The sequence below is a fragment of the Leucopleurus acutus genome (genome assembly GCF_964270905.1).
Source record: "Leucopleurus acutus genome assembly, chromosome: 14".
Classification (NCBI taxonomy): Eukaryota; Metazoa; Chordata; class Mammalia; order Artiodactyla; family Delphinidae; genus Leucopleurus; species Leucopleurus acutus.
The window spans coordinates 5,441,412-5,453,872 of NC_139156.1; the positions used below are offsets into that span (position 1 = coordinate 5,441,412).

General features: G+C 52.8%; 1 protein-coding gene across 2 annotated transcripts in view; it reads right to left on the reverse strand.

Moving 5' to 3' along the window:
* Window positions 1–12,461, reverse strand: part of DOCK1 (dedicator of cytokinesis 1) — a 528,830-nt gene that overhangs the window by 426,980 nt on the left and 89,389 nt on the right. For both annotated transcript variants that reach the window (XM_082855005.1, XM_082855004.1), the window contains exons 13-16: window positions 10,970–11,095; window positions 6,136–6,260; window positions 4,551–4,649; window positions 3,535–3,607 (exon numbers count right to left, since the gene is read on the reverse strand). In XM_082855005.1, coding sequence (XP_082711131.1) covers window positions 3,535–3,607; window positions 4,551–4,649; window positions 6,136–6,260; window positions 10,970–11,095 — 423 coding nt within the window. The remainder of the gene's footprint in view (window positions 1–3,534; window positions 3,608–4,550; window positions 4,650–6,135; window positions 6,261–10,969; window positions 11,096–12,461) is intronic.

Genomic DNA, 12,461 nt, shown 5'->3' on the forward strand with positions numbered 1-12,461 from the left:
TTCAAGATGTAAGCTGAACACAGCACGGAAACACTGAGTTTCAGGGCTAGAAAAGACCTTTAAAATTATAGATCCCATGGGTTCCCCTGGTGGCGCAGTGGTTGAGAGTCCACCTGCCAATGCAGGGGACACGGGTTCGTGCCCCGGTCTGGGAAGATCCCACATGCCGCGGAACGACTGGGCCCGTGAGCCATGGCTGCTGGGATGCAAAAAAAAAAAAAAAAAAATTATAGATCCCAGATTCTCTTTTTGGAGATGAAAGGACAGAGGTTGAAGAGCATACATCTGCCCACCTTGAGTCAGGGGCTCAAAATATTTGCTATAGGACATCACTGCCTGAGATACCACGTCTCATTAGTCTTTGCGTTCCTGGTGTCCATCGGGTCTGGCACACATTAGGTGCTCAATAAATGCTAGCTAATTAGCTGGATGAACAATTGACCAACCAAAGCTAAAGGGAGGGATAAAAGCAAAAATTATGTACTTCTAGAAATTGAAAGAACTTTGTGAAAGGGTTCTTAAAAACGTAAAACTCAGTGTTCAGGTGAGAAGGAAGAGATCCTTTTAAGTTTGGGCTGACATGAAAAAAATTAAAAACACATCTCTCTGAAAGCAGCTGCAGTTCAGGACACGTGACCATATCTGCCAGCAGAAGGCTTCCCCTGACCCTACTCTTCAGTAGCACACAATTGAAAAGTGCACCTTTTATTAATATTCTGCATCTTCACACAGGGGATGGACTGCATTTGTTACATCCTCATTAGCAGCCATCATGAGGCAGACAAGAAATTTACAAAACGTCAGAGGCCACAGAGGAAGGCCACATGCCCCAGAGGGCGGGCAGCGCTGGCGGACCCAACCAGCCCCCTGCAAACAAGGGAAACTCGGCTCCTGGCAGGCCGGCCCCAGAAGCCACTCATCTGCCCGCATCCACACAGAACACCAGCGGATGCGTTCGCAACGGCTAACAAGCGGCAGCAGAGTGTTAGACGGTCACACCAGCGCCAAACGTCCCAGCCCCAAGGACAGCTCCCGGTAGGAGAAATCCCCTCACTTTCTTCCACTTGGGGTAAAGAGCGCGCATTTTGCCTGGGGCGGCGGGGAGGGCATGCAGCGTGGCCTTCCTCCCATTTCTGACCCAGAGCATCTGCAGACAAGGCCCCAGCAGGGGCCCCACTGGCCCCCACCCTGCCGGCAGCGGACAGCTCGGGACGTCGTCAGCATCACACTTGCAATGCTTGACACGTTCCCCAAACCCCACCAGCTGTGGCCGGGGAGACTTCATTAATTATGCAAATGTGTCATGGGAGGCCGGGTGATAGCATCTTGTCTATAATGAGTACTTAAAACTGACAAGAAAAACAAGGATTTTGAAAATTAAAATGCTACCAAAGAGATCCCTCTGCCCTGGTGTAATCTATTAATTAGAGAGAATGAGCTTGTTCTAAAGAGGGAGCGTGCTTCTGAGACAAGTCCCCTGTGTATTCTAGAACCTTGTCCTTGCCCTGCAACAGGGCTCCCCACCCTCTCCTCCCCTGCAGCCCATTCCCACCCCTGGCACTTCCGCTGTGCAGGGCGCTGGGCCCACCACACCTTCTGGGACTTGGCTGAAGACATACCTGCCCCCAATTCCCCCAATCACCCACCTGACCCTGCTCACCCCGCACCTCTGCCTAACGCAGGCGACGCTCCCAGGCCGCTGCTCCGCACGTGGCTCTCGCGAGCCGATCTCACGCCTCAACCCCACCTAAGTCTGGCAAGAGGAGAACTCTCTGTGTGAGCTGTGTATACAGCAGGTGCTCAACACAGACCAAATGACGGCAGTGGCCTCGGTGCTCCCCAAAGGCAGGGGAGACACAAGGACTGGGGTGGGAACCAGAGGTCTTCCACTGACCATCAGGTGACTCTGGGCCACTGAGGTGGGGTCTCTGAGGCTCAGTTTCCTCATCTGTAATGTAGGAAGCGCCAATGATCTACCACATGGCATCGTGGTGAGGACTCACCTAAATAACGTGGTAAAAATACTTGCGCCAGGAGAGAGTAAGAGCACGATGAACACGTACGAAGAGGTGTCCGCATCCGTCCGAACATCTTATCCATCCACGTTTCAGCCGTCCAGGAGTGCCCACAGTTAGCAGACCCCAGCCCGCTGCCTGGTGGCCTGGATTTGGCCCGAAATGGGGTGGGCCCTGCTTTCCAAGCTGCCCAGACTTCACACCCTGCGCCTCCCACACTGCTTGGGCCCCGACCCCTTCTCAGCTGGCCCCTTAAGCACTGGGACAAGAGGAGGGGTGGAATGATGCTCTATCGCGCTCCCACCCACCCCCGGCATCCTCCACACGCCCACTCACCACGAGGGACCCCGTGTTGTTCTAGACCCCTTGGTTCAGCCACCTACCAGTCTCACCCCACACAAGCACATCTTCGGGCTGACAGTCACACTTTCCACACACCAGCCCTGTAGTCCTCGCGCCTCTTCAACCTCACAGAGCTTCTCACTGGTCCCACACAGGGGTCTACGTACCCCCAACTTCACGTCTCTGCTCACGTGTTCACCCTCCCGGCTGCTCTCCTGCACCCTTGCCTCTGCGGGCTCCACACTCTGGGGAGGGCACAGGTCAGGCAGGCCCCCAGAAACAGTAAGGAGGGTGGACACACCATCACAGCAACGGTGGTCCCGTGGAGCCCTATCCTACGGCCGGCATTCTGCTGAGGGATCGGCAGCCCCCATGCATTCCCCTCCTCAGGCTGAAACATCTGTGAAGATACACAGAGCCAGGGCTGAGGTCCCCCAACCGCAGGGCTCTGGCCCCCACAGGCTGGTGGGTGACAAATGCGCCCACCCAGACCACTGTTCCCTCGATGCCGCTGCACACGTGACCAAGCATCACTTATTTTCTCAAACCTTAGCCCACTGCCAGATGGATAGAGACCATGAAGGGCAGGGGGCGTATCTTCCTCTTGTGGTATCTTACTTAGTGTCTAGCACAGGGTGATGTCCTTAGCAGACAACGAATTCAACACAGGTAATGAGACAAACTTCAATCATCGATAATAAATCCTCCTGGAAGGTGACTGATTCAAACTTCCTTCCTCCCAAAGTCTTGGCCTCACGGCCAAGGCTACACCATCGTGGACGAGAAAAGGCAAAGCCAGAGCTCCAGGCACCAGCAGCTGCCAGCAAAGCCAGAGGTTTTCAACGCCGACGCAAGAGCATTAAGAGTAATTTTTGAAAGCTAGGTATTATATCTCAGTGACTTTTCTGATGGACGGGGCAGTATTACAAGCCAAAGGGGAAAGAGGAAACCCAAGGGGTGAGCAGGAAGGAGCGGCACCTCATCAGACAAATTTGAGAAGAAACTGAAGATCTCCTGGGATCAACTCAATCAGAGTGGACAGCACTTCACGGGAGCAGGTTCGCGCGGGCGCGGAGCTGAAGTGTCAAGACCTCACTGTGTTACAGTAGCCACGTTCTAGAACCATCCAGAGAAAGTGCATGATAAACACGGGATAACGAAGCGTGTGGTTACTCACAGTCCTGGGACGATCTATGTCGGAAGGTAAACCGGAGGTGACTGCGGTTCACGTCCTCAATGGGGATGGCCACCTGCGGAAGAGAGAGAGAAGCTGAGCACCTTTAGGAAATCTTCTCGCTCCATCAGCGTTGTTCCCCTGGAGACATCCTGGACCACTCTACGCTCTTCTGCGCTGCAGGGAGAAGACACCACACACCTCATCCCCTGTATGACTGTCCCAGAAGCAAATGCCCTTTGAAAATTTACACCAGATAACACTGTCCGGGATGCCAGGCACACTGGACAAGGCAGCTGAATTTGTTTTTAAATGTGACCCTCAGTGTGAAGAGTCTATGTTTAAAAGTTACCATTTTCGATTTTGGCCCCGATTCGGAGGTGTCTGTATTCCCTCTACGGTTGTAGGGACCCGCCCTCGGCTGCAGCGAGAAGGCGGTCCCTTTGTGACTTACAGTAAAAGGAAGAAGACTTAATACCTGCTGCCTTTAAGGCAAGACTGTCCCTAATCTCACAGCTAACATCTGTATTCCAAAGCCAATCGCTGGCCTGGTGTCCCAGTACCCAAGCCCGTGCGTGGTGTGTGGGCTGCGTGCGGGTATCCGCGGGCTGCGTTAGGAGCCGCAGAGCACCGAGGCCAAGGGAACAGGACGCATCTCTCCAGCGATGCCCTCCGTGTATTATCATCTCTATTTTTTTCCATTTGGTATAAAGACAGCATGCCACACATAAGACAGACCCGAAAGAGAAAGACAATTACTATCTTTAAAGGACTCTGTATTTGTCTCCAGGAAAGTCCTGGTTTTAGGTCCAAAAGGAGAGGAGAGTAAATGTAAATTCCAAGAAACACCAGCGCGGTTCCTTAGCAACCCTAAAGGACTTCGTTGAACGTGCCTTGGGGGCTGGCGGAGGGTGTCCACGGTGGGCAGCCCTGGGCTGGGCAGGAGGCGGGAACTTCCTCAGGGTACAAATGAGCATTTCATAATCAACCCCATGGGAAAAGGACCATGCAAATGATACCTTAACCGTCTCAAACCAGCGCGGCTGTTTCACTTGGTAATAAATCACGGACTTGTATTCTGAAATAGCTTCATCACCAGCGCCCGGGAAAATCACATGCTTTAAAAGAAGAGGCATAAAGAGATCGCATCAGCCGTCACAGAGTCTGAGGCTGCATCCATGTCCCCCAACCCCCCGCCCGGTTTGATGATCCAGAAGGAGCGAGGGCCCTCGGGGAACACCAAAAACCCCATGGCCCATGGAACACCTCCCAGCAATGGAAGAACAGATCTGGCTGGAGCCAGCAGCCAGCAGAAAACCTTGCTCACAGACATCTAAGATCTTCATGGCTATGCGGTATATGGGGACGCTACTGTCCTCCACCCTTCGTACCCTTACCCCTAATAACTTTCACCCTGGACCCGCAGCAAGTTGCCTGACTCGGCGGCTGGAGTAAAGGGCTACAGACCAAAAAGGAGGTGGCAGCACTCTGTCCCTTCTTTAGCCACAGACACTGACCACTCGCCTCTACGGAGAGCGAGACCGGTAAAGCCCAGGGGAAAAGGGCAGGGACACTGGACACAGGCCACCCAGAGAGAAAGGATGCCACCCACCTCCTGGCGCAGCTGGGCCTCAGGAGCACCCACAGGGCACTGCTCTCGGCCACGTGGGCCCAGGGGAGCCCAGGCTGCAGCCACGGGCCAGAGAAGCAGCTGGCGGAGGGCCCCAGCTTGGGCTCAGCCTCCAGTCCTCAGAGAAGGCCGCAGCCTCTGAGCACTTCCCAGGGCACCCGCAGGCTGCTGTGACCACGCAGGAGGAGGTCTTGGTAACCACCACCGAGCAAAGCGCAAGGCTCAGAGGCCCAGATTCACAACCCAGTTCCACCTCTCATGAGCTCTCTGACCTTGAGCAAGGTGACTGATTTCTCTGGGGCTCAGTGTCCATCTGTCTCAAAAGATGCTAATAACAGTATCTGAACTTCTAACGTGATCGTTCGCCCTCTGAGCCGCGGGTTTACACCGGCAAGTGGGACCCCAGGAGAGAGTTTGGAAAAAGAAGGTGGTCAGCTGGACTTCCCTGGTGGCGCAGTGGTTAAGAATCCGCCTGCCAATGCAGGGGACACAGGTTCAAGCCCTGGTCCAGGAAGATCCCACATGCCGCGGAGCAACTAAGCCCGTGCGCCACAACTACTGAGCCTGCGCTCTAGAGCCCAAGAGCCACAGCTACTGAAGCCCACATGCTAGAGCCCGTGCTCCGCAACAAGAGAAGCCACCGCAATGAGAAGCCCGCGCACCACGGCGAAGAGTAGCCCCCGCTCGCCGCAACTAGAGAAAGCCCGCGCGCAGCAACGAACACCCAACGCAGCCAAAAATAAACAAATAAATAAAAAGAAGGTGGTCAGGACCCCAGGGTCGTCCTGAGACAGGCCGGCTGCTGGGACCTGGCAGAAACCAGCCCTCTTAGGCAAGGGAAGAAAAGGAAGAAAACGCAAACGCTCTTCCCCAGAAATGAGATTGTGGCTTTTGGCATCCTGCAGCAGAGCCAAGGCGCACACTTGGGAAGTAAAACTTAAACACTACAGGTTCAACTTTGCAACAATCAATACCTCCAGTCGTTTTCCATCTTCATCGTAAACAGACACTGTAACCTCAACATTCTTTGCCGTCGTTTTGCTTCCTTTATCAAAATCTCCTTGAACTAATGTTACGTAGATATCGTTTCGGACATCACCTGGGGGGAAAAAATTACACCTTTAAAACCAATCCATAGGGCTTCCCTGGTGGCACAGTGGTTGAGAGTCTGCCTGCCGATGCAGGGGACACGGGTTCGTGCCCCGGTCCGGGAAGATCCCACGTGCCGCGGAGCGGCTGGGCCCGTGAGCCATGGCCGCCGAGCCTGCGCATCCGGAGCCTGTGCTCCGCAAAGGGAGAGGCCACAACAGTGAGAGGCCCGCGTACCGCAAAAATAGAAAAAAAAAAAAAAAACCAATCCATTATTCACAGTGTAACTGATTTTTGCCATTCCTAGCAGAGTATCATAAATACTGTATTAGATGATTATGAAATATTTTCTACAAAATAGCGTCCGCATTTAACGGCATGACAAAGGCAATCTTTATCACTATAAGACTTGCAAGAAAGAGGAAAACGTCAGGGCCCCTAATTATCTGCTTGCTGCTTCACGTGGGCAGAGGAGCTCTTACACTCCATGGGCAGCCCATGCCCAGGGCAGCTCGAATGCTGTCAGTGGGTTTGCGCAGACGCTAGCCCCCCCCCAACCCCCAGCATCCGTGGCCCACTGCAACCCACATCGCTACCCCTTGTTAGGGCATGGCTGCAGTCAGCTGAGGCTCAGTAGCCAAGGAATATCCCAACACCCACTGGCACACCAAGGATAACCAGCAATACTGGCCTCCTTTTCGTTCCACTGAGGATTTGAACAAAAACAGTATCTGAACCACAAGCCAATGTCCTGAGTTGACACTTAGGATCAGGGACTAGGGATGGGTCAAGAGAGAAACTTTCTGCAAAGAATCCTCTCTCGTCCTGGCAGGCAGTTGTCAAGATCCTGAACGGGGACACAGGGAGCAAAGCCTCATACATTTTTTAAGTGAGATGGGCCTTAAACTGTGCCCCCAAAAATACCACCACACACACACGCAACAAGTGAGCTCGAGACGCTTCCTCCCCCTGAGAATACACAAAGCCCCTGGTAATGGTCCGACTGGGAGAACTGTGCAAGCTTCATCAGCAACATGATTTAGAGGAAGCATCGCTACGCTCTGACGGCTGCTCTGCTGTCTGTCTGGCTGCCTCAACAGTGTGGCCAGGAGCAGCAAATGACCTGCTCTGGGCAAAGAACAAGGATCCCCGAAGAGAAAAAATCCCCTTGCTTTCTTGTTTTTCTTTTGCTTTCTAGACTGCTCTATTCTGGCTTTTAATGTATCCAACTATTAGATTAAGCTTTCATTTAAAAGTCATTATTGTAATAATCCCAGCGGGTTGCTACCACTGCCATAGTAGCTGCTGGAAAAGGAGTAGGGCTGTGATCGCCGAGAGCGACCACGGAGAAGTTAAGAAGGATGGCGTACAGGGCTGGGGGCAGGAGGCAAGGCTGCCGGTCCAGGACCTGCCGCTAATTAGCTGTGTGACCTCAGACCAGTCACTTAACCTCCCAGGCCACTCACCACTAAACGGCCTGATGGATAAGGCAGGGTAGTCTGTACAAGGGCTCCGCCTGAAAACTCTATCAAAGCACCAACGCCATAATCAAAAAGGGCCACAGCAGCTTCATACGGGCCTCGTCAGCCAGAGAGGCAGCATGCGCTGGGCAGGGAGGCGGCTGAACCTCAGGGTCCCCTCCTCCTATGGGCCTAGGGATCCTGACTCCAGCCCAAAAGTAAGACCCAATTTACAGGAGGTCAATACCCCCGATGGGCACTCACTCACAAAGGGGTCTCAGCAAATGCCTCCCGGGCTACAAGGTTCTCATTCTGGGGAGGAAGGAGGCTGGAAGCAGGTACAGGTGGCCCATCCAAGCCTCCAGCCGCCTTCCCAGCTCCAGCGACAACTCTGCTTCCCCACCAGGATCCTTCAGAAGGACCCAGGGATTCCCAGCGGGTCATGAGAAGGTAGGAGAACCAGCAACAGTGACACGGCCGGCTCTCCCACCGCGCAAAGGAGATGCACGTCTCCATAAACACGCGTATACAAGAAGGCACAGGTTCTGCGAGGCTGAAGGCGGGGGTCTGAGAGAGCGCCCCCAGAAGGGTAAGGTGCGGTGCTCACAGCCTCTCCGTGGTCACTCAGCCACCGAGGATGTGGGGGACTCACTGAAGCCGTGCTTGCTTGCTATGGGAAGCCCAACCCCAGACCTAGGAGATGGAACAAGCCAGCTGCACAGTTCTCCCATGCATCGATCATGAGATTACCTTAGAGGTTTAGACTTACTTTTTAAGTCTATCAATTGTAAGGGAGGCACAGGCAGTGTGAACCAGAAGTTTCCCAGGTTTCCCTTTGCACACGAGCGCCTCCTCAGGTCACCCAAGATAAATGCATGATGTCAATGACGTTATCCTCATCTACAAATTTGCACCTCGAATCCAAATGCAAACGGTATGTCCACTCGGAAGTCCAAGTTAATTAGCTGCATGTAGAACAGCCTTGACTCATACAAGCAATAGGTGTTCCATCGTTTCTTAGCTTGCTGAGTGTCACACTTACCTCCTCTACAAGTGAGACTGGCAAACACTCAATCTAGCTGATGTTAGATGTCTTTCGTATCGTTTTAACAGACAGAGTAGACAATGACCCACAACAGCCCTGAAAGGCAGAGGGAGCAGAAAGAACATGTCCCTAAAATGCCCTAAAATCAAGGAAGCAGTAACGCTGAGGCACACGGAGTGCCCAGCTCTCCCTGTGAACCTACAGCGCAGCCCGGTACCAGGAGGCTGCAGGGGAGCACCGACCACGGGGTGCTTTGGCCCCGTTTCCACTGCTCGTTACCCGTGTGTCTTCAGGCTGTGGCTTAATCTTGATGGGAATTAGTTCAACACCAATTTGTAGGCTTCCAGCATCCTTATATGGAATCAAGCTAGATTATTAATGGGAGCAGTATTTGCAAACCAAAAAGTATCCCACGGTTATCAAGGATAAAGATTCATGCTTCCCAAGATCTCGTTGAGAATCAAATCAGATGATTAATATGAATGTCATTTGGAAACTGAAGGCATATGTAAATATCAGAGGTTAACCTTAACATGGGCTCTCATTACCAGTTTAATAAGCGTAAAACCCATGGTTGGGTTGGGGCGATACTAGTGTGATAACTAAAACACACTGAGCGGGGACCAGCTGTAAACGTTCACAGGCTTCATGCGTGGAACCTGCGCATCCGCCCTGCGGCAGCCTTTGTGTTGGGCTGTCACTTTCTGCTCCCCCTTCCTTCTTTTGACCAGATGTCTATCCAGACATGTGTAGTGTGTGTCCCTGTCTCCCTCATACAGCCCTGGCAGCTGGGAGGAGCTGACCCCTTCCAGAGGTCCCTGTGGCCGATGTGCATATGTAACCACCATCGCTGTCCAGGGTCCCCAGGGGACCTGAGCAGTCCAGGCCAGATGACGCTCGGCCTGCTTGTTTGGAAACGCTGGGTGGAAAGCATGTCGTCTTCTTCAGGACACTGGGATTTGGGAAGAAGATGGGCGCCAGCAGGACCTGTCCCCAGAGGATAAAGTCAACACGCAAAGGAGACAGCTCAGCAGAGGGGGCTGCAGAGAACCGGAGCCAGTGGTCCAGGCTGACCTGGCAGCAGGCTCTGTCCCTTTTCCTCATTCACATGACCGACAAGTATCCTCAGGGTGTGGCCATTTGAGCTGGCCTTGTGTTTTCTGTTACTTACACCCTAAAGCATCCTAACTCCAACCAGATCTATAGGTAGGAATTATTATTATTCTTGTTCTTCAGAGGAGGAAACCACAGCTAAGAGAGATCGGCTAACTTGCCCAGGGCCAGGGAGGGGCAGAAATGATATTCATACCAGAGGGTGGGATGCCTGCACTCTCGCTTCTGGGGCCAACGGATGGGGTTCAAGGCTGTGGACCACTGTGGTGAAGAGACATTTAACCCATACCTACCAAAGAGGGTTATTTTCAAAGCTTGGAACATAAGAGGGTATATTTACCCAAATTGTGCTCCCTTCATTTTGAACACATTCTGGATAATTCAAATGCTCTTATAGGATCATAAGACGGGCCCAGGACCATCCTCGTGAACGTACGTTATTATCGTAAAGGAGTCGCCTTAGTCCTACCCAACCATCATAATCAATCCGTTCCTCAGAGCCTAAAAGTGAATTCTGCACAGCTCTCCAAACGGTCCCCTGTCTGATCACCCTCTGTCACATTATTAAGTATCACCCGACCAAACGCATTCAGTCCTTCAGCCAGGGTGAGTGAGATGTCAAACGTCCATTCTTCCGTTCCAGACACTGTGGGCAGAAGACAAATTGCAGGCGTCCTGATTAAGGGCAACAGCAGAGCGCGGAACAGCGGTGCGTTTGATTATGATCGTGATGGCGTTTTGCCCAGCTGGCGACAGAAACCCTCTCAAGGTCTCAGGGCTGGGTCTCTGGCCAATGCTGTTTCACTTGCTTATCCCTGTTACTGTATCACCAGGAGTCGCTCCACACCAGCCCTCCAGGGTTATTATAACCAAGAGAAACCTCCTCCCCTCGGCCTGACCCCGGGTGCTCAGCTGTCACGCTGGCCGCAGCTCCTGCCTGCAGGAATGACCCAGCGCCACGCGGGGCTTTACACCCTCGACCCTCTGCTTCCCTGAGCTCCTACCTAAATGTTGCCCTTTGCGGCCAGCTAAATAAGTCCTCCCAATGCCGGCCGCATGCACCCCACGCTCAGAGGGGCTAAAGGATTCATCCATTCTTACCAGGCATGATTATCTCCGGAAACCCCGTTTTCCGAGCCACTGCTGTGGTCCTGTCCACCAAATGAGGAAATTCTTTTCTTATCTGATGGATATCTCCAGGAAGTAATTTCAATGTTACCCACAAACCTAGAAAAGCAATGGATGCATGAGTCGCATTTTATCATGTACATCTTTATATCTTGTACATTTTTAGAAGTTTTCATGAAATCAATATCAATGAATGAGCAGCTTTTAATTCACAACGCAATGCCTTAAGAGGAAGTGTGGGTGGATGAGAAAGACAGGAGTGGGACCAGGGAAAAGGTGCCTGGCACAGATGCCTGCATCTGATTAGCTGGGATGCAAATCCCACACTGGAGGAGCCTAAGGACATAACAGCAGTTACGTGCTACCTCTGCCTGGGACTGATGACTCTTTTGAGTTGATATACATTGAAGACAAACCAGAAGGTAGCATTTTTCTGGAAGGGGATTGAGAAGGCTATCATCTTCCATTCTCCCAAGAAGAATGACAGCGGGAGAGGATTCAGGAGGTAAATTCGCAGCTTCACAAACCCACGAAAGTATCCAGTTGCTCAGCGGCACCCGTGCTCCCGGGAAGGGGAGCCGCAGAACACAGGGCTGGGGACCACCAGCGGGCCAGCCACACGACTGGGACAGCGGCAGTCAGGGCAGCCCCGTCCCTCTGTTTCACAATGTCACAGCAAAGTAGCAACTAATGCTCTGGCCACCACTCAGCTCCTTTCTCCAAGGGGGAAAATGAAGGCTTTCAAACCCTCTAAAAGAGATGCAAGGATGCCCGAGAGAGAGCACGGTGTACCTGGGAGGCGTGTGTGCCCTGCCCTCTGTCCCCCACTCCACAAAAGCTGACGCATTTTGTATAAAATGCTCCAGGAGCAGCAATCAAACAATAAGAGGGTAGAAAGCCAACACTTAACAAAGTCAAAGGCAGGACACAAAGCAGTCGCTTGGCTCCGTCAGTGTTTGCAAGGACGTGCTCTCCTAGGGAGGGAGGGGCGGCACTATCAGTCGGCAGGTCGGGGTCTCCATCCTTGAGATTCTGGGGGCCTGGCCTGCTTGCTCTCCTCTCACTCAGCTCTGCGGAACCCCACCTGCCCATCAGAACATAACAGTACCTGCCCTCACTTACATGACTATTGTGTGTGTGCCCACGTGTGTATGTGTCTGTCTGTCCAGCTGTCCCTCCTCCAGATGTACACTTCTGGGGACCACTCCCCACTGTTTAGCTCAGCACCCTGCACTCAGTAGAAGAAAATGGGAAAACTACAGACCTTGTTCACAAACAACTTTCATTCTAACTGGACCTGGAAGACAGCTGATGTGGACACACAAGGAACACACCTGAGGCTGCTTCTGCTGCGAGCGGCTCTGTTGAATTAAACCTCACGCCTCACTCCCTCCCCCTCCCCCCTCCAGCCCCCTCGTCTCCCAGCAGCTGGCCTGTCCTCTGCAGAAATTTACACAACTTGTCG